The 22617-nt window shown below is 46.2% G+C and overlaps 1 protein-coding gene across 1 annotated transcript in view; it reads left to right on the plus strand.

Moving 5' to 3' along the window:
* lrpprc (leucine-rich pentatricopeptide repeat containing) overlaps positions 1 to 21332 on the plus strand; it is a 62731-nt gene extending 41399 nt beyond the window's left edge. The window contains exons 26-38 of the mRNA XM_080016173.1: positions 315 to 383; positions 468 to 558; positions 1959 to 2101; positions 3694 to 3814; positions 4333 to 4459; positions 6710 to 6798; positions 6892 to 7096; positions 9485 to 9612; positions 9815 to 9930; positions 15636 to 15710; positions 16428 to 16512; positions 18188 to 18330; positions 21012 to 21332. Of these exons, the coding sequence (XP_079872299.1) occupies positions 315 to 383; positions 468 to 558; positions 1959 to 2101; positions 3694 to 3814; positions 4333 to 4459; positions 6710 to 6798; positions 6892 to 7096; positions 9485 to 9612; positions 9815 to 9930; positions 15636 to 15710; positions 16428 to 16512; positions 18188 to 18330; positions 21012 to 21083 (1464 nt within the window). The 3' untranslated portion in view covers positions 21084 to 21332. The remainder of the gene's footprint in view (positions 1 to 314; positions 384 to 467; positions 559 to 1958; positions 2102 to 3693; positions 3815 to 4332; positions 4460 to 6709; positions 6799 to 6891; positions 7097 to 9484; positions 9613 to 9814; positions 9931 to 15635; positions 15711 to 16427; positions 16513 to 18187; positions 18331 to 21011) is intronic.
* Positions 21333 to 22617: the final 1285 nt, after the last annotated feature.

The following is a 22617-nucleotide window of genomic DNA, read 5'->3' on the forward strand; positions in this document are numbered from 1 at the left end:
TTGAGTGTCGTGTTTCCAGAATACAAGTGCACTAATACACATGTACGTTTGTTTGGATTGTCGACCCAGCGATGTATAAAGACTATCGATTTACTATGTGCCGTGAATCCATAATCTGTGTGCATCTAAAAAGCACTTTAGTCTGGATGCCCCCCGTATGGACGATTACACCATTAGTCTTTGTACAATGCATCAGGGCATTATAGCGAAAACAGTGTATGTTCTCTTCTGTGCCTTGTTTAAAGTGTGTGTGTGTGTGTGTGTGTGCGTGCGCGTGTGTGCGTGCGTGTGTGTGTATTTCTCCCTCCGTCTAGACGCCCGGACTAAGGTCGAGGCCCGGCCGTCTCCAGTGGTACGCCGAGAAATGCATCGCAAACAGTCAGGTAAACAGCAGACCCCCATCCACAAATGGAAATGAGTGCGTGTGAGGTTGTCTATATATTTGAATGTGTGTGTCATGTGCATAGATGGAGGTGTTGGAGCAGATGGTGGACATGACCGCCAAGCTGTTTGAATGTGACCGAGATGAAATGTACAGCTACATCCTTCGTCTGTGCAGTAAGTTGCGCTGTAATTCTAACCGCCGTCCTCCTTTCTTCCCGCTACGAGGTCTTATTCCTGTGCTGTTTATTTTTGTCGGCCTCACTCTTTCTTCCTGCCTGTTAAAGGATAGGTTCCCTGTTTTCCAACTCGGGTCTTGTTAAAATGTCCCATCATTTATAACTGTTCATAGTGCTGAAAAGGTACCCCTCTGCTGCAGTTTCTCAATGTGCTTAAACACAGTCCAATGGGGCAAAGGTGTAGGCCTTGAATTGAAACGTGAAGCTCACAATATCCTCAAACCATCTATTTTATCAGGTTTTTCCCAGGAGTTTAATTGGCTCTTTTTTCACTTCCTCAAATGAGCTATTTTGGCGACATTGAGACTAGAAACAGGAAGTTGCGGCGCTTCCTACTGGAAACCTACCGTAGCCAACACTATGCAATGGATGTAGTGAAATGAATTGCGAGAAAAGTACTTTTCAATAAAATATATTACGGTTCAGAAATACACAGAGAAATGATGTGAAAAAGCCGTCGTAGTTTATTTTTAAGGTGTTGGATTGTATTTAAGCACAGCGAGAGCCTGCAGCAGAGCAGTAAGTTTGTTGATAATTAAGCGCTCCGTGAGGTTTTTCTTGCTTCTAAATTCAGTGTGCACGCTACAGTGTACGAGCGTCGGCGGATCTCTGTCCGACTGCATGTGTTGCTGAGAGTGGAGTCGGTGGAGATGTCTTTATGGAAGTGAGAGTGGGTTCAGTGTTTGGGGTAAGAAGCCCTGATTTCTCTAGTGATGACCAGAGCAGATAACCAAGGTGATTGGAGTGTTAAAGCTGATTGTCACCCTATTTTAGTCCCACACCCCGCTATGTGCGCGCGCGTGCACACACACACACACACACACACACACACACACACACACACACACACACAATACTAGTTAGTGGGTTTCCTAAATTACAGAGTAGTGTAGGGTCAGACAGCTGAGCAGATTAGTTCATTGATTGCGCTCTCAGCGTGAAGTGTATTGTCAGGAATTCCACTCTGGGGCTGTCTGTCTGTGTGCTGGCCTACTTGCGGAGTGGAATGATTGTGAAATTGAAGGTGGGATTAATGTTCCAAAACAGACACAGGGATGGCTAATGTGTTTGTTTTGTTTTTTTTGCTTTTGTTTTTTACTCTGATATTACTTTTTTTTTTTTTTTTACTGTCGGTATCGCCGATACAGAGCAGCGATCTGTATTGGGTCTGTATAGCGATCCCTTACTTTTACTGAACAGTGTAAAATTAAGTAGACTTGATCTTAGTGTTGCTCTTTGGAAACACAGGGGGTATGGCCCTGGTATTGCAGTCTTACCTGTCTTGTTGAAAAAGACCAACAGATACATATTTACATTTCCATCATTTTACTTGTGTAGAGGAGACCAATAACTGGCAGAAGGCAGAGGCCTTGTGGACTAAGATGCAAGAGGAGAACGTCATTCCCAGGGAGAGGACCCTGCGCTTGCTGGCAGACATCCTGAAGACAAATGGCCAAGAGGTGCCCTTTGAGGTGCCGGAGGTAAAATAAATAAATTGATAAAAAAAAATACCGCCTTCTAATATTTGCAATGAAGGAATATTCCTTAACATTTGAGAAGCCCTTTTTAAATGGTCCACAGCTTCAGGCCATATATACACTTATAAGTGTCGCAAAGCCTTTGTTGAGTAAAAAATGTTTTTATAAAATGTCTATTCCAAAGTCAGTATAAAGAGAAATTGTAACAGTGGTTGTCATTTTTCTCTGGTTTATATCTAGCTATATAGCTTTATCTAGTTCTCCTCCCACTGAAACGGACCCATTAAAAAAAGAAGGGGGGGAAAATGTTTTAAGTGTACCTCTTAACAACCCTTTATGAATAAATACTTACATCAGTCGCTCCAGACCACCCTATTAAGTCCCCTTTCCTTACATGTAGAGCAAATGGGATTAGAGCTCTGATCTGACGTCCAGTCAATCAGACAGGCTGGCTGGTGAGAGGAATTACAGCCTGATTGGTCTGTAATGCCCGACTAATTTATCCAGCAGCTAAATGCCACCATATGGCCGTTGCTGGAAACAGGGTGAGATCATCACAGGGCACAGAGTCATCAGACAGATGCTGTTATAGCTGTCAAGAGTGCACACCAAACAGTCCTTTGTAAGGACTCAGATCCCCATTTAATTTAATCTTTTTTTTTTAATGACTACAAAGAAATCATCCCTGCAGAGTCTTTACGTTTTGGTACAAGATCTTACTTTATACAAGTGTAATGGTCATGAGGATCTGGCCAGAAATTCTGAATAATAGAAGAGAACACTAATGTTTAAAGAACTTGGAAAAAGTGGAATAATTTACATTTTATTGTAATGATATGACAGTTATATAAATATATATATTTTATATATGATTATGTTGTGATATTATGTTAGACTGCATTCATATTATTTTCATATATTATATTAAACCTTGATATACCATTATATTATACCCTAAATGAATTAACTTAGTTGTGCTTTGCATTATTGTTATTTATTATTACTTTTTTCCTCTCCTATTTGAAACTACTTTGTTTCCTCGGTTTGCATTTGATAGGTAATATAGTAAATTTTGTGTGTGTCCGTGTATGTACGCACATGTGTTTGTGTGTGCATACTGATATTAGTATGACAAGACAGGAAGTGATTGCTGTTGCCGGGGGCAATGGACTTGGTGACCCCTGGGGCTCCAGAGTTGTCACCCCTGCTCCAGCGCGCACACACACACACACACACACACACACACACACACACACACACACACACACACACACACACACACACACACACACACACACACACACACACACACACACACACACGTGCCCCTGGGGTGCCAGTGCTAATTTGCCCCTAGCCAGTACAGCTTAACCCCCTCCCCTCTCTGCCTTAGGGGTTACTGAGCATTGGAGGACCCTGCCCTCACACACACATGCACACACACACACACACACACACACACACACACACACACACACTGGCAAATTTAATCAAATATCCTGTGCATTCAAAGAGAACGTTTTTGGAGTTTGCCTTTTATTGTCGGCAAAATCAGACCTAATATTCTGCTTTTCTTCTCCTTGCGTGCTTCACAGACCTGGTATGAAGAAAGTGCCGCCGCAGAAGAAGCCAAGCCGGCCAGGTCAGCCCCCGCCCCCAATCGTATGGACCTCGAAGTCCATCTGCTGGCGCTCTGCAGGAAGGGCAAGGCCAAAGGTGCGGTGCGACAGGGGCTCCTTGTTTTGCCTTTGGGTCTGTGGTCAAGACATATTTGGAACGGATTTAAACAATTCCAGACATTTTAGCACAATGCACTAAGTTTCAGAGCATTGATTTAATCGACTCAATCAATTTAAGCGGTAATCCATCAGATCATTTTATTTAAAAAAAAAAAGTCCCATATTGGACACTTTTTGGCTGGCACTTTATAAGAAACCAAACCATTCTTTGTGTTTGAGTTATAGATGTGCTCATCGACATGCCGTTTTCATTGTTTGTGGCGGTGTCCGCCGCATGCAAGAGGTGAAAGGCTGCCACGCTTAATTTGATAAACTTGCATCGTTAATTGTGGTCAGCGAACTTTGGATACCTATGAATATCCCCATCTCCACAAGTGTACCAATTTGTTACCACCTCATAAAGTCAGCCTCATCTGCTCATCTACTTATTTAAGTGAGAATTGTTAAATATTTCTCTCTCTCTCTTCCTCCCTGGTTCCATCCGTCTCGTCACAGAGGCCTTTGGGACGCTGAAGGACGCCGAGAACAAGGCTCAGTCTTTCAGCCCCGTGACTTACGACCACCTGATCCGGGTGCTGATGGCCGAGGGCTCCAAGGAGGAGGCCATGCTCGTCAAAGACATGTGAGAGAACTCCTGTGGTGACGCCGCAATCTCTAATTGAAACGTGTTCGTCGGGTTTGAAATCGTTTGTGATGTTTTGTATCATCCCCCACTTTTAAAACAACGATGGACAAATGTGCGAGGGGTAATGTTCAGCCAGCCAGTCGTTATCGCAAAATAAACCCAGACGGGTTAATAAGGAGGGGGTTATTCTGTGATAATGACCGGCTGGCGCTTATTACACAGCTACTTAGTGCCTGGTATATGTTAAGAGCTTCTGCCAAGATTGACAGTCAACAACAAGCTAACGCTGCAGCAGCGTGGCAAACTATTCACCTTGCACAAAGACACTGCCCTACATATGACAAACCAGGTCTTCCATTGTAGTTTTTATACATCATAACAAGGCGGCGTGAAGGGGAGGACATGAAAACGGGGGAAAACTGAGAAGTCGTTGTCCCTCGTTGCTGTTTTTTTTTTTTTTTTTTTTTTTCCCCAGCGTCTTCACGTCGGGCCGAGACCCCCGCTTCTCACTAGAAGCCGGGGGGGGGATTATACACTGATTGTGTGTTGACACACTGTGCCCTCCCGTCCCACTAGATCCGAACAGCCCTCCTCCCTAAGCCCTGAGAAAAAAACACACTCACGCACGGCGATTAATTTATTTTTTTTTCCACGGAAGCGGATGACTTTGCGGAAAAAAACCCATAAATCTTCCGCTGATTAGTAATGTATCGTGTGTTGTGTTACGGGGGGTGGTATTAGGGCTTCAGCCCCTGGGGGGCGGGGTGCAAATGGACGAACGGCATTAGAGATCTGAGCTTAGTTCCAAAGCTGAGCTATTCCCCCTTGTTTGTCTTTTTAGGTAATCCCCCATTCTCCTTTTCACTTTCCTCCTTTATCTTCCTTTTATGGCTGTTCTTATCCCAGCTGATTGTTAAAAAAAAATAAAAAGAATGACATTCATGGCAGGAATCAGGGGAAAAGGCATCAACTCTTCTGGCATCTGTAGATCAAATCTCTCGGTCTCAATTTAAGCATCAATGTCTTTTTGCCGTCATACGAATGTCCATTTTGGGACGATCCGAGCTATGCACTTGACATTGTTTGAGTCCTTCTCTGCATGAGAGAGAAGCAGAAGTTTATCTCAGGCCTGAACAAGAGCAAAAAAAATGAAGTGCGTTGGATAAATAGGAAAGTGGGTGAGGGGAAGGTTAAGATGAAGATAAATGAGAAAGTAATCGCATATAAGGTTAATGAAGATGCTGCAGGCATTAAGTGTGTGTGTGTGTGTGTGTGTGTGTGTGTGTGTTTGTGTGTGTGTGTGTGTCTGTGTGTGTCTCTCTCTCTCTCTCTCTCTCTCTCTCTCTTTGGGGGTAATCTGTACAGAATTGAGCAGCGGGGTGCTTACTGCGAGATTAAGGGATTGGGAGAGAGTGATGATGATGAGAGGAAGGGCTGACACGGATGATGACACATTCATTGGCTGAAGCAGGTGACCCCAGAGGGAGAGCGAGGGAGAGATGGGAAAGAAAAAGAAGAAAGGGAGGGAGAGAGAGGGAAAGAGCAGATGGGTGAAACGGCGACAGAGAGATATCGCCGCCGGTGATTTTTCTCCTCCAAACTGATAAGAATAATTTTGACCCCCTCCAACCCCCCCTCCGCCCCACCTAATCCTTGGCCGACCCCGCCATCCGACAGCGACCCTGTTACTGCGACAATCTCCACGGCGACCCCGTTACCGTAGCTACCGGCCGCCTCTTGGCCCCAGAGCTGCGGCCGCGATAAGGATTGGCCCTGATGCTCAATTGAGCGGGCAGATTAATCTGCTGTAATAAAAAAGAGAGGGAGCTTGATTGAGGTTTAAGTGGCGAAGAAATGAAAAAGGAGAGGGCTGGAAAGGGCAGCAGATAGGCGGACAGGGGAGGGAGGGAGGGAGGGAGGGAGGGCAGAGAGAAGGGGTGGTCAGGAAAGGGGATAGTCTTGTACAATGTAGAATGTAATTTCCCCCCTCTTAAATATATAACATTTTATTTATCAGAAATATGTAGTTATTCATATATATTATATATTTTAATACACTTTTTGAAGTATTTATTTGTGTTTGTCGTTTTTGTCACGATTTGTCTTCATTTCGGCATTTGACTCCTAATCTGTTGAAATATAAAGAAGCTGTACTAATATGAAATGGCCACTATACGTTATAAGAAACCACTGTGCCACGTTGAAGCCTGACCTGTCGAACTTTTCTACTTTCTGTCTCTCCCTCAGCGCCACGTCTCACCTGCCCAGCTTCCAGCTCAGCGAAATGGCCAACAACCTGCTCATCATCACTAACAGCAAGAGGGGCCTTTTTAATGGTAGCGCACGTGCGCAACGGCCTCGAACACAGCATTTTAGCAATCCGTGCAGGGCGATCCATCCCTCATGACCCAACTCTCTCCTCTCCCCAGACGGCCTTTCCACTCTGAAGGCCATGCTGCAGGCCAACCAGGTGCCCTCGCAGCTCGCCGTCACCCGGCTGGTCCAAACCCTTGGTAACCACGGCGACGTGGCGGGGATCCAGGAGGTGGAGTTGCTGATGAAGGGCCTGGGCCTGTCCCTCAACCTGTCCAACATGCTGTTCGTCAACAACACAGCCCTGGCACACATCCACAAGTAAGGGGAGATTTTGAAGACGAGAACTCACAGGGGTGCTGTTGCAGGGTGATCACAGTATAATCAGCACTCGGTGTTCCCAGATTGGGAAGACAGGTGCAGACCCGGAATTAACAGTGACACGTCCGTCATGGGTCCATCATGTTCTGTACGGTCCAGATTTTACTACTATCCGAAGGGCATAGAACCACAACCCATCTTAATGAGCAGATTTCAGACTTTCCCAATGAGTATTTCACTCACTGTCGTGGCAGTTCAGACTGGCGTTTTCAGGGCCCTCTGACTCAGAGACAGAGATGGGGCAAACACCAGTGTATTGTAGAGAGTGGCAAGATGTAACGAGCCGGGAGCAGATGGAAACTTGTCATGACAGAGCAACAGACGTAGAGCCACCCCTGATCCCGGACCCAGTTACCAAGACCCAAGACGGGTGTGGCTGCTTAAACCACACCACAACGGTCTTCATTATTCATGTGTTGTCGTTGATATACTGATTTGTGGGCTTTTGTCTGACCCCGTTATTACGAGGTTGGAGCTGGACCCCTCTTGTAATTGCTGGGATCTTTTTTATTTTTAGCGTTGATTTTGGAGCTGTTCCTATCCTTCATAAAAACAGTGTGTAGAGGAACACGTGGCCCCTTCCTTTGCTGCCCCCCCCCCCTTTGAATATTCGCATTGAAAAGCCAAATTCTATTCAACTGACAAAATTCTGTGTCAGGTAGAGCCCTAGAAATTATAAATAATAATGGGATGCACGCAAAAGAAACCCCCACCATATGTCTTAGCGGAGCCACTGAAAAGTTGAATTTCTCCGGAAGCCTTTATGCATAGGACAGAAGACAATGATGATGACTAAACCGTAATTATTGGATTTATATTTCATATCCTCGTGTATCTTCCACCAGCAAAAATTGGAACTACAAAAAATATTTATATTTTATTTTAGTATTTGTGGTGATGATGGTAATGACCTCAACCTACACGGTGATGTCAGCTATTTTGCTTTTACCATGCAACAAACGATTTTTTAATTACTTTTTTTTTTGTGTATTAATCGAATAAAATTCTTATTGTCGGTTAATGGTTAAACGATTAATTATTAACATCCCTAATCAGGACTAAACTGGATCCTGTTTATTGCAACCTGCAACTATAGTTATTATTATTATTATTATTTCAGTATTATTATAAGTGATGCTCCTGGCTTTGTCACAGAGTTCTCTGACCTGATCGCATTAGGAACATTGAATTTAAAAGGCGCCCATTGTGCAGTCTCTCCCATTCTGTTTGTTTTTCAATTATTCTGAATTGAATATGATCAGCAGTTCTGTGTTGCTAATCAGTATATATACAGCAGGACACACACACACACACACACACACACACGGTTTAATGGCCCGCAACCAGGCCAGCGTGTGAGTGAAACCCAGTGTGACACAATCGTCCATTAAAAGCTCACACTCACACAGACAGAGGGAGGCCGCCTGTCATGTACAAATGGCAAACACATGCTTAATAGTATTATTTATGGATTCCCCCTTAATGCAATAAAAACACACACAGAAGGAACCCCCCCCCCACCACCACCATACCACCACCAGCATCCGCTCCAACCGGCCAAACAACAAAGAACAAAGCCTGAAATATGCTGTGCATCAAACTTTCATCACCCTACTTTTCCACATTAGCCGAATTACCCGAATCGGCAGCGGAGCCGCGGCAACTTGGGGGGACAGCGGGGAGGTGAAAAATAGCTCGCCGCCCTTACGCCCGATTGGCCCTGTTGGCGCGCGGGCCTGTCAGCTTGAACCCTGACCTCTGGGAGCGCCGTGCGCTGAGCGGCTGTGACACGTGCGTCCCCGCCGGGCCTGAGTCGAGCTGACTGGCTAAGAGCCCGAGCGGCGTGGCGAGGGGAGGGCCGGAAAGCCGAGCGCCACATTTAGAGGGCCCCCCGCTGAATTATTCAGACGGCCCCAGTCGTCGCGATCAGCGCAGATATGTCCCCCCCCCACACACACATACACATACACACACACACACACTGTGTGTTAAATATTCATAACAACTGGTGGCGGAAAGGGCAGTGTAAAGTGTTATTACCGAGGCCCGGTTGCCAGATTGAGTTGTTCGAGATGTGTGGAGAATTGGTGCGCAAGCAGTGTTTGGTTCTCTCTCTCTCTCTCTCTTTCTCTCTCTCTCTCTCTGTCTCTGTCTGTGTGTGTGTGTGTGTGTGTGTCAACACACTAGCATTAAAGTGTGTGTGTGTGTGTGGTGGTATCTATAAGGAAGCTATAAGGAATTCCATGGATGCGAGCTCTTGCCTTCATCTGTCTGTTTCCTGTTCTCCCTCAATATCCCCCTTGTCCTGGCCTGTCTCTCCTCGTCCAGCGGAGACCTGGATATGGCGGTGGAGGTGTTGGAGGCCGTCTACACTGGCCCCGATCCCAGAGGAACCAGCATGGCCTTCTTGTTCAGGAAGGTGTTGGAGCAGGACAACGACAAAGCCGTGGACAAATGTAATAGGACCGGGCGAAAGCACAATCACACACACGTGAACACAGCCAGAAAGACATTGGAAACGCATATGCATCCCAAAAAGTACAACACAACTGTCGAGCTTGAACAAGACAGTAACAGTATATCCAGTATATTACACTGTGTGTGTGTGTGTCTGTGTCTGTGTGTGTGTGTCTGTGTGTGTGTGTTATTCCATTCCAGTGAGTGCCATGGCAGAGCGGCTAGCCAACCACTTTGCCTGCTACAAACCAGCCACAGACCTTTTCCTCCAGCTCCTGGACATGGACAAAGTAGAAGATGCCAAGTTTATGTTGGCGGTAAGTGTTTGTGTGTGCGCGCGCTGGTTCTAAAAGGCAGTGAGCGTGAGCCTCAAATCATAACATTGTGCTGCATCTACGCAAAATAAAAGGTTGGGTGGGACAAAACAGTGAAAAAATATCCTGATTCAGAAATCAGAGCCTCTGCACTCTGAGTGACTCTGAGCCCGGCGGGGGAGCGCGGGGGTTCTCCCCTCTGCTTCCCACGCTGCGACCCCCACACTCAGAACATTCCATGTCCCCCATGTCAAAAAGAATTCAATAACTTCTGATTTTGATTTTTGATTCTAAACGAGTTGAGTTGAATTTCGTCGCGTCGCGCGGGTAAAGGGGTCAAAATTAGGGGGTCGACCCGGGTTTCCTGGAGCCGATTTAGAACAACCCGGCAAAAGAAAGACTGAGACACTGCTTCCTGGGGCGGCCAGCGGCAGAAGTTTAAGGAGGGAAGATTGCAGGCGTCCCTGCATGCAGTGGCTCGCTTAGAAAGCTGCACTAAATGAGACGTGAGCAATAAGGAGGATGAGCGAACACAGCTGCCAAAGTGCTCAATTTGGGTTTATTGCTCAGATCCAATTTTTGATTTTTCGCTGTTCACACTGGAATCTGATATTGGCCACATTTAAAAAATAAGAATAAAAATAAAATGACGTGAACGGGTCACGGCCCTGAACTGATCCACAAAGGCAAAAGTTACAAAGTACGTCACGCGCAGCATGCTGTCGTTAGGAAGTAAACACTGGAGGTAAATGCAACGTGGTGGTCTCAAGCTCATGGTGCTTTTATTAATTTTTATTTTTTTTCGATAAGGAAATTTGGTAAAATAAATCAAAAAGAAAAACACGATGTGTGCAAATTGTGTCCGGATCGCTCCCTCACAGGGGACACACACACACAGTATTTTTAGATCCGGTGCTTTTCATAAAACCCACGCAGCTTAGGTCTATTTATCTATTTATCTATTATTTATTTTCCCTCCCTGCGCTACGCTGCCTAATGGTGGCGGGCAGCCGCGGTGCCGCGATGGGGTCGGCCGCGGTGCGCCTCCCTCTGCTCGGCGGTCCCGAAGTCGGGGCCGGAATCCCGAGTTTATTCCCAAAACACGGGGATAGGTTTTTTTGGGGGTTTTTTTTGCCGGACCCGAGTAACACTTTTATTGTAGACTTAATGAATTAATTAATTTTCCTCCGTGCCTAACGGGGGGACCCCCCGGTCCGTCAACATTCCGTGCGTTGCGACCCCGCCCGTCATAAAGGTTTTGGAACCCCTGCTCTAGAGTAATGCCAAAGTGGCATGAATTCCTATTTCACCTTTGCAAAAGATGTGACCTGCATCCAATTCAGGGCCGCACAGGGAAGCGGCCCCATTCCGAATTGAAAAGATCAGATTCCATGTGATTTGTGACGTTCGCACCGTCGTGAAAAACACAGATCTGAGTCACGTACGAGCAAAAGAAATGCAATTTGGGCCAGTTTTCCCATCAGTGGGAATGCGGCCAAATTGTTAAAGAAATATAGAAAGGTATTATGGTATGTGTTTCTTTATTGCACAGTTGTTATTTGTTGATCATAACACATTATGAGCTGTCTGTCCTGCTGTCACTGAGTGCAGAGCGACGGGCGGAGGATGAGGCAGGGATACAGGCGTCTCCTCTGTCAACAGGCTGGGAAATTGAAGTATTTAGATTCGGTAGCCGTAGACAAACAAAGACCCCGACACCATTTCACCCAAAAATGATTTGATGCATGTTTATCCGTGTTTTGTGGGTCCTCATTCATTTTGTTTCTGGCTTTTTGCTCTCGCTCTCACTTTTGTGATTCCCGAGTTTGGGCAGTCAAGTGCATGTCCACGATCATGGGGAATGGATGACGGACAGTGATCAGTACGACAAGTAACATAACCTTGATTTTGATTTTAATATAATTTATTTTTTATTTTTTTCATATTTCTGGTTAAATGGGTAAAATGTATTTCATTGTAGAGCTGCGCGCATCACACACACACACACACACACACACACACACACACACACACACACACACACACACACACACACACACAATGGACCTGTCTGTGAATAGCCCCTCCTCATGCACACAGTTTCAAAACATCATCATGCGCGGGACGTTTATAGGGTTGGGGTTCCAAAACCTGGGACCACTGTGGCACCGGTTCGAATATGACCGGTATCTACCAGACCAAATCGCAACGCAGGTTTCTTTTGCCTCATTTTGGTGCTGGACTGAACCGAAATAGGCGCCCTCCGGTGCTCCGAAACCGGCCCACGCGGCTTCGCTAACACTATGGTTTGGAGCGCGCCGCTTGAAATCCTCTGTACGATGCGCCGCCGCCGCTTTACTCTCCCGTGCGACTCGAGCCACACAGCAGCGGCGCTCGTGAGTGTCACATTATGGTGGCTTAGCCAGTCAGATGAAAGAGGCGGGTCCTAAGATTTTTGACTACCGATCACGCCCGGTTCATACAAGGGACAAAATGGGTTTAGCTCATAAAAAAAATCTCTAAAATAGCACAGATTTAGCATGCGGTCGCTATCTCGACTTTGGACACACAGGATGAAGTTGGTATTAACCTTTTCATCCAAAACCTTGGTAAGATGGACAAAAGGTTTCCCCATAATGCCGGTGTAGGCTGCGTTTTAGTGTATTTAAATCCCAATATTTGCATATGAATCGACGTACACCACATTTGGTGCATACGCATAGTTTAAAATCGTAGTACAAAGGCTCATATCTGTATGTTTGGTGTGTATGGTTTGGTAAATCATTTCCAAAATGTCCAGGACTACAGCAGTACAATATTTCAAAGCTGAACTTGAGAGGCTGTCTGCTTTTTTTTTTCCCCATCGCGTTTTGGAATTGGCCTATTCCCACTTTTCTAAAGTAGCGCCGTTCATGAATCCCAGCTCTGTGGCTTTCGGTTCATCTTGGGGGGGGCTTGAATTCGAACGGAGGCGGATTGACGGACGGGTTGAGAGAAATCTTTGCTCTCTGTTTGACCCTGCCTCCATTTTACCGTTGAACGTCTGATAAGTGCACGTGCTAATGAGTGCGGATACATGACTTACTACTACTCCTGTCTCATCACTATTTCAAGACAGATTTAAAGATTTAAAGGCCCTAACCCCTGACGCCATGTTTTCCAATCTGTGATGGGCTCCTCATTACGGGTCACAGCCTGTGATTTCGTTGGGGGGTTTGATTTCCTTCTTTTCCTGGACGTGTATAACTCCTAAAGGTCAACAACAGTGGAAATGTAGAGATGGCGACGATCCGACACCCAGCGTCTGTCTGCTCGGTACCAGCCTGAAAAACAAGTCATGTTATTGGAGATGTCTTAACTTCCCGTGAGGTAGAAAAAGTGTTTGTTGGAGTGTGGTACTTTGAGAGTGCGTCGATAAGAGCAGCGCGTTTATTGCTCACGCGTTAAAGAGAAAAAATATTGGATCGGTATCGGCAGGAGGGAAAAGGAAACCGTATCGCCGGACTGTACGGCATTCCAAAATACGCTCATAGTTTAAAGGCCATCTGTCAGGGATGCCAAAATAAAAAGCTTTTCGAAGGAAAAAAGAGAACAACCCTGCGTAGTTGTAGAAACGAAAGTTCCAGACACTTTTTTTATTTTTATTTTTTTTTTGTCTGCTTTAAATTTTAAAGCTCTCCCCGACGGAGGCTTTTTCTTTAATCGGCGAGCACAGACCCAGCCACCCTGCACCGGGTCCGATCTGTCGGGTTTTGTTATGTCCCTTGTCGCGGCCGATGCCCCCCCCCCCCCCCGAAAGCCTCTGCTTCAAGGTCAGTGACGGGTAGCCGCCCAAATCCATCCATTCCATCCCATTATGAGGCAAGCAGGTCCCAAAACTCCAGAAAAGCCTCTAACTAGCCAAGCAGACGATAATGATGAACACGGCTATCTGGAGAACAGGGGGTGAGGAGCCAGGGGAGTGTGTGTGTGTGTGTGTGTGTGTGTGTGTGTGTGTGTGTGTGTGTGTGTGTGTGTGTGTGTGTGTGTGTGTGTGTGTGTGTGTGTGTGTGTGTGTGTGTGTGTGTGTGCGCGCTTGCGTGCAGGTCTAGTCATTAATACGTGAATGGTATTGGAGACGGCGCAGTGAGGCGGGTGACTTGGCTACAACTTTGGGTGCGCTTACGTGCGTGGTAATCTGCCTTTTTTTTGGGGCGGAGGCGGGCGTCATATGGGGGAGAAAGTAGCATTCCCCAGGTGTCTGGAGCTTTTAGGCAGAGCTGTGTGCGTGGAAGTCTCCGGTTTGGGAGGGGGTCAGTCTAGCGAAAACGGAGCGCGCGAGGAGGCGAGGCAGAGTGGTGGCAAGTTGAGTGAAGTGGCGTGGTGTTCGTCTAATTGCCTGATTGTACTAAATCCATTCTGCCGCTCGCTGACTCCGGAGAGCGCCGTGTGTGTGTGTGTGTGTGTGTGTGTGTGTGTGTGTGTGTGTGTGTGTGTGTGTGTGTGTGTGTGTGTGTGTGTGTGTGTGTGTGTGTGTGTGTGTGTGTGTGTGTGTGTGTGTGTGTGTGTGTGTGTGTGTGTTAAAAGCATTGCGGGCCTCTTGCTTTTAATTCTGTAGGAGGTGGAAAAAGCAAGGAAACGCACGTTAGTGCACGACTGGCTAGTAATCTGACCTCATTGCTGCTCAGCCAAGAAGACATCGCTCTCTCTCTCTCTCTCTTTCGCTCTCTCGCTCTCTCGCTCTCTCGCTCTCTCACTCTCTCGCTCTCTCTCTCTCTCTCTCTCTCTCTCTCTCTCGCTTACTCACTCAGAGCCTGACAACCTAAATCTACTCTCCTCGCACACACTTTGAATGCGCACACGTGACCCGTAGACTCTAATGTTTGTTTTTAATCGCTTGCTTTTCATTATACATAGAGTCAATGATGCGCATACACACACACACACACACACACACACACACACACACACACACACACACACACATTCACACACACACGTCAAAATAGCAATGTGAAATGATAGATTTATGCAGTTTGAATATGGCCGTGTGATGATCATATCCTGTCGAGCGAAGATTAAGCCTCATTTGATGTTGCGTGGTTGTGTTGCGTTTTCTGAAAACTGCTTTTGTTGACACCGTTGTTCTATGCTCATTAGTGTGGGTACTGTACATCACTCTGGTACATACAGGTGACATTCCCAGTGAAACTCACGCTAACCCAGGGCTTAGCCTTAGCCCAAAAAGGGAGCGTTCATCTCCAAATTGCAGTGTCCGCGCACGTGTCATCGATGAAGGGCCGGGGCGACAAATATGTCTGTGCTTGGTCGGCCGGCCTTTAAGGCGAGAAGCCGCGAGGCCCGTCGCTCACTCTTATCTTGACCACTTCCTGTTTGTCCTTAATTGGCTAATGTCAGGAATCCATACCGCCGTATTTAGTGGCCCGTTAAGTACCAGATTTGGGCCCTTTGTGCGACTAAGTGTAGATAATTAGGCTTATTGCAGTTGAACAGGCGGCGCGGAGTTTAAATCATAAAGAAATTAGTTATGTATCTGACATGCTCATTAAGTCAGTAATTAACCTATGACACACGTGTCGGCGTCTTTGTGAACAAAGGCGTTTTTGTAGTTGTGGCTTTGTCATAAAAAGGGGGGGGGATAATAATAATTTTGGTCCAAACGTCAGCACCTAATTGGGATGTTTTCCGCTGTCTCTCGTCTCCCGCAGCGCTGCAACGCCGTGGCCGAGCAGAGAGACGTGCTGCTGTCCTACCTGTCTCGAACGGCCCAGAGACCCGGACAGGTGAGTCAAACACCGTACCTTTTTTTTTTTTAATTTCAAATCGGCAGCAGATTTAAAGTTGCAGTCGCTCAACTCGCTGGTAAAAGATGGACCTTAGGTGCCCTCGATCGGCGCTTGAACCTCGCTGCGGTGGGAAAAATCACGGCCAACCTCGCCGTATACACCGAAAAAGGAGTGTTATCGGAGAATTGTTTTTTTTTGGGGGGGTTTTTTGCGAAAACAACATTTGATGGCACCGTGATCTGACCTTACCGATACCAACGAGGAGTCGGTGCGGCGGGCTGTGTCTGGCAGACTGACTCCGCGGACGTGCCCCGAGACTCGGCTGACTCAATGTCGAGTGTGACCGGGCTTTTGCATCACGACCGGACTGGATCGCTTCTGGGTGTTTTTGACTCCCACCCCCTCCGCCGGCGCGTCCCCTCATTTAAACGCATGCTACGAGACGCAAGCAATTTACGCTAGTCAACATTGTTTTGCATCGGTATCATTTCCCATCGTTCGTGTTTGTAAAACAAGCGCCGCTCAAACACCTTCATCATATGAGCACACACACACGCGCAAGCAGATTAAGTATTCCTTTTATGTAAATATTCATTTGTGTACACTGACACACAATATGCATTGTATTGCGCGCGCGCGCACACACACGCACACGCACACAAACACCAACAAACAAAACTATTCCTCCATGTAAAATGTGTGTTTGTTTGACAGGTTGGCAAGATCAAGACGCTGATGTCCTTGATCCCTGACTTCACTGAGAAGGAGGTCCTCTACCCCTACCTGATGAAATGCTACAGTACGGCGCGCGCACACACACACACACACACACACACACACACACACACACACACACAGTGATTTATGTGGCAATTTTATACCTAATGTTTACTGATGTGCTCATTAGTAAACATATTGATATATTAGAGAGTAAATGTGCAACACTGGAACGACGCTGTAATAACACTAATAACATAACGTTGTTATAAAAACACTAATACTGTATAACAGTGCTGTAATACTGTGTAACAGTGCTGTAAATGCTGTATAACAGTTCCGTGATAAGGTTATAGGTGACGTTAGGTAGACATGTGGTTTCCTCACAGTCCACATCTGATCTCATTCTGCTATTTATTGCATCATATTTATAATTCACTGTCTTGCTGCACCCTGTGTTCATTTCTACCCGCCTCACAACTCATCACTTTCCTTCCATTTACTCATATATTTGCTGTATCCGTCCACTGGCTTTCTACCGCTCCTCTTCTACCTCTCCTCCTCTTCTACCTCCTCTCCTCTTCTACCTTTCTACCCTTCTACCTCTCCTCCTCTTCTACCTCTCCTCCTATTCTGCCCTTCTACTTCTCCTCTTCTACCTTTCTAACCTCCCAGCTCTCCTCCTCTTCTACCTTTCTGCCCTTCTACCTCTCCTTCTCTTCTACCCTTCTACCTCGCCTCTTCTACCTTTTTTACCCTTCTACCACTCCTCCTCTTCTAACTCTCCTCTTCTACCCTTCTACCTCGCCTCCTCTTCACCTCCCCTCCTCTTCTACCGCTCATCCTTCTCCTCCTCCTCTCGCATCTGTGACCTCTTCTCGATGCTCTCGCTCTTCTCCTCCCCTCGGTACCTTTCCTCGCACCGGAGGGAGGGGGCGGACATGACTTTTTAATCAGCGGCAGCTCGGCGTCCGGCTGCTGGAGGCAGGCGGACCGAGGTGTCCGTCAGGGACCCCAATTAGCGATGCCCCCTCCCCCCCCCGCCCCCCCATTCCTCTTTCTACACTTGTTCTTGTTCATTTCTTCCACCCATTTGGCTTTTCTTTTATTCCGTCCGCTCACTCGCTCTCTTGCTCGCGCTCGCTCTCTTTGTGTTCTCAAAGTGCTGCTTTGTGACACCGCTGACCTCACACTGGCATCACTTTTGTCTCCCATTTTACACACACACACACACACACAGTCTCGCTCCTTTGTTTTATATATATTTTGTATTTGTTAAAACGACAAATACCGAACATAATGTTGAACTTTGACTTTTCGGTTTTCCAGCTTTCTACCTCACATACATATTTTTTTTTTTTCCCATCCAAGTCTGTATTGGACACATTTATTTCAAAACTCATTTAAATGTTTACCTTTTTGATTGTTGTATATTTCTTCAATTTAGAGTTCATTTTTATTGTTTTTTGCCAAATCCTCATTTATGTTGCGGTCTTTGTTAAAAAAATAAAAATAAAAAGATTGTTTCTCATTAAGTTTATTATATTCTGCTGTATTTAATTGTTTGTTGCAAATTTAGTTTTTCCATCTTCAAGTTAAATTTAAGGTTTATTGTATATTGCCAACTTTTCAAGCTAATTTTATAAAGGTTTATTACATTTTACCATTTCCTTTTTTACTATTACTTTATTATTATTGCCTATTTTTTAATATGAGCATCTATGACACTGCCGTCTCCCTCTTCCTGTGTTTTCCAGGCCTGGACAATGACCTTCCATCAGGCCGGGCTCTGTTGGAGCAGATGCAGGCGGAGGCGGTTGAAGCGGACGAGCTGACGCTCAAGCGGATGGCGGTGCTCTACCGCAACGCAGGAGAGGCCGTGCCCTTCCCCGAGCCCCCCGTGAGTGACACACACACACACACACACACACACACACACACACACACACACACACACACACACACACACAGCCGAGAAAAGGTGGTTGAACTCTGACCCCCGTCGTGTCTTGAGAAGTTATTTTTCTTCGTGAGTACACGGACGCTTTCAGCGGAGACTTGTGAAAGTGGAAACACCTCCAGCATCTGTTTATTCTTCCTCCCCTCCATCCTTCCTCCTCTCCATCCTTCCTCCTCTCCCTTTCCTCCTCCCCATCCTCCCTCCTCGCCCTCCTTCCTCCTCTCCCTCTTTCCTCCTCTCCATCCTCCCTCCTCTCCCTCCTTTCTCCTCTCCATCCTCCTTCCTCTGCCTCTTTCCTCCTCTCCATCCTCCCTCCTCTCCCTCCTTTCTCCTCTCCATCCTCCCTCCTCTGCCTCTTTCCTCCTCTCCATCCTTCCTCCTTTCCATCTTTCCTCCTCATCCTCCCTCCTCTCCCTTTTTCCTCCTCTCCATCCTTCCTCCTCTCCCTCTTTCCTCCTCTCCATCCTTCCTTCTCTCCATCTTTCCTCCTCATCCTCCCTCCTCTCCCTCTTTCCTCCTCTCCATCCTTACTTCTCTTCCTTCTTTCCAGCTCTGCCTTTGCTACATTTCCTGGTCCAGTTTCGTTTGGTGGACTTCCTCCTCACTGCTCGCTAAAGCGGGTCGGCAGCCGCTCGCGCCCACGTCTCTTCGGTTTCCACCGCCCTCGGTTTTCCCCGCCGACAGAGCAGATCTGTTTCCAGACTAGTAGACGCAGTCTTTTTAAATGAGGTGCACAGCAGTCCCCTAGAGCTCTCGAGCAAGGCACCCGTGCGGCAACACGGGAGTTTGAACAGCGAGGAGACTCGAGCTTCGAGGCATTTCCCTCCCGGGGAAACGGAGAACGAATATTCAAATGCACCTACGGCCATAACGCACTTGGAAATGTAAATAAGGCTTATTTGTCCACACGCGCGCACACGCACACACACACACATACACACACAGTCCAAATCTCCTTTCCAGCACTGGCATGGTCCCAGCACTGTGTCCTCATGTGTGTTGTGTGTTTGTGGGAAGGTGATGTGAAGGAGCCTGTGTGTGTGTGTGTGTGTGTGTGTGTGTGTGTGTGTGTGTGTGTGTGTGTGTGTGTGTGCGTGTGCGCGTGCGTGTGAGTGAGACAGCGTCGCTGTGTGTGTGAGACAGCGTCACAGCGGCGGCCTCCCCTCAGCTCTGAGTGTTTGGGAGCGCAGGGGAGCGTTCCACATTTTGTTGAGCCGACGCAGCTCTATTTTTGGGCCGGAGCACGTCGACACGCGCACGTAAAGACGCGCACGGAACCTCTCAGCGCCGTCCCCTCGAGGCGGGTGGAGCAGTGAGCCCACCTACTCACCTGCACCGCACGTAGATGGATGGAGGGAGGAAGGGAGGGAGGGAGGAGGGGAGGGAGGAGAGAAGCTCCTGCATTATTCACCACATGTCAGGAAGGTAAATTAAAGGGGGTCTGACCCCCCCAGCCGTCCTCTTATCTTTCGCCCCCGATCTCTTAAGAGCCGCTTGCAGAGTTTAAAAATACCGCCGCGATCCGGCTTACCTGTCTGCATGACCAGGAATGTTTTTTGGGGGAAAAGTTCACTTTGCAGCGGAAACGGATCTGTATTAATATCGAGAGAAAAACAAACTGCCCCACATTTGTTTTATTTTTATGTTGTTTTGTTTTGTTTTTTCCTTTTAACCAAATTGCTTAATATTTCCGTATATTGGGCAATGGTGAATTGCCTCATGATGAATCTGTTAAAAATAAACACAATCATTAAAAACTATAAATAGAATATAAAAATAAATGATTATATTCTGGGTTATTATGTTTTACATTCTGAAAATATCAATAACAATTGTGTGGATTTATTAAGCATTGTAATTTAGATATAAAAATGTAGCGGACCTCATTAAATTGTCTCGTGGGTCGGATGTGGCTTGGCACCCCTGGTTCCAGAGAGTTAAAAAAAAACAAAAAAAAACTTTTCTCACCACATTCGAGTCCATTATAATCCCAACACAGATTCTAATCCCTCCCTTTCTATCCTTCCCTCCTCGTCTCCTTTCCTCTTTGGCTCGTGCGACCACCGGGAAAAAGTTTCTTCTTCTCCAAAGAGCCGGCGATAGGGATAGACCTGACGTGCTGCCAGTCTCTCCTCCCTCCCTCTCTCTCTCTCTCTCTCTCTCTCTCTCTCTCTCTCTCTCTCTCCTTCTTTCTATCGGCTCTTTATCAGCATTAATTACTACAGTAATAAGCCAGCAAACAATGAAGGGAGCAGCCTTAATCCCTCCCACCCCCACCTCCCCACCTACCTACCTTCCCCTCAAAAACAAAAAAACACACACACGCCACAACACTTGATGATCAAAACCCTGATTAATTAGCCAGGAAAACGGGGGGAGTCGGGCGAAGGGGAAAGGGGGGGAGGAACAAAGTGTGTTGGGAGTCGACCTCAAATCCCTTATTTGTGCATTAGCGGGGATTTAAAGATGAAACAAGACAACCCGAGCGGAGAGCAGCCCGGGAGGCCCCTGTTTAACACACACACACACACACACACACACACACTCAACAATAACAACAACACAGATCATTTCAACAGTTTTTGGTTTGCGATGCCAAACGTCCCTCCATCTCTTTCCAGGAGTCCTTCAAGTTCTACGCAGACAAACTGAAGCAGAGGGCCGCCAGAGCCCAGACGACGGCACAAGAATGAAACATCACCCTCCACCCATCCCTCCATCCCTCCCACCATCCCTGCCTCTCCATCCCTCCAGCCCTCCCTCTCCCTCCGTCCCTCCCTCTGTCGTTCCTCCATCCTTCCATTCATTAATTGCGGGTTGTTTTTTTTTTTTAGGTTTTTTTTTTTTATTTTTTATATGAGTTGTCTCAGTTTAAATTGTGAAGCGTACGTTGTGTAATTCCCGTCGGGTGTCGAAACACTGGGCCCGCCGCACTGCCTGACCCTGTCTGTTGATGATGTATAAAAAGTATTTATGGTAATAAACAGTGTTAGGAATCAAAAGCTGTGCGCTCGTGTGTGTTTTTGCTTTGTTGTTGGATGCGTTTCCGTCTTAAGAGGTTTTTCTTTCCGAATTTGAGGGTCGTGTGTTTTGAGATCTTGTCATAAACAAAGAAAAGTTAACGCGACGCACCTAATTTAATTGAAAATATTTAAAAAATCCCCTAAATTTAACAGTTTGTTTTTAACATTTATAACATTTGCAAAGTTTCTTCTTTTCAGAATTTTTTTGTTTTTCAGAATTTGAGAGTTATGTGATGGATGAGGAGAGTCTGTTACCGTAATACACCTCATTTAATTGCGGAAAAAAAATCAATTTAACATGATTTACAATTTGTTTAAACTTTTTTTTTTTCTTAATTATAAAGTTTTTTTTCCAAGAGGTTTATTCAAAATATGAGAGTGTCATGTGATGGGGATCTCATCATGAACATAAAAAAAATATATATGTATATATATATGCCGTAATACACCTAATCGAATCGGGGAAAAAGATAAAAATCCATTCCGTTTCACCAATGTTTATACAATTCATTTAAATATTTATATCTGCATTTGCCATGTTGCAGCATCTACTTTCGGTTTAATCTTGTGTAGCACTGTACAAGTTCCCTCTACAGATAATATTACATTTTGGGATTAATTCGGCCTCAGAAGGGCCTGGGTGTGTCTTTCCAGGATATCCCGAGAGCCCTCGATTGTGCTCGGCATTCCTCCGTCCCTCTTTGAATCAGTTCACACTGACAAATAATCACTTTAACTTGAACACCCCCAAATATCCGGCGGATCGTCCCGCTCCCGTGCGTTCTAAGCCGTGCTTGGCCCAGAGAGGCCCGGGCCCGCTTCCGTAATGCAGATTTCATTATTTTTTTTATTTTTTTTTTATTTTCCCTCTTCGCGGAGATCAAGCGGACACCGGCTTATGTCATTGTGTCAGACGGGAGCATTAGTGCACTTGTTGTTGTTCTTGTTGTCATGTTGCTCGGGGGTTTAGCTCGAGATTCATTCGAGATGGTTTCCAACCTTATTTGTGTAAAAACATAAATAATAATGGAAAAGCACGCAGCTCACTTCTTCTTTTCTCAAGAGACATCAACTATTTACCACTTGAAATGAACGAAATATTACTACGGTCATTAAAATAAGGGTTAAAATCTTTTGTGTGTGTATTCAGTTCGTATTTCTGGTTATTTTGTGGATATATCCATATCAACCTGGTCAGAGTAGG

Source organism: Zeus faber (assembly GCF_960531495.2).
Source record: "Zeus faber genome assembly, chromosome: 16".
NCBI classification, from domain to species: domain Eukaryota; kingdom Metazoa; phylum Chordata; class Actinopteri; order Zeiformes; family Zeidae; genus Zeus; species Zeus faber.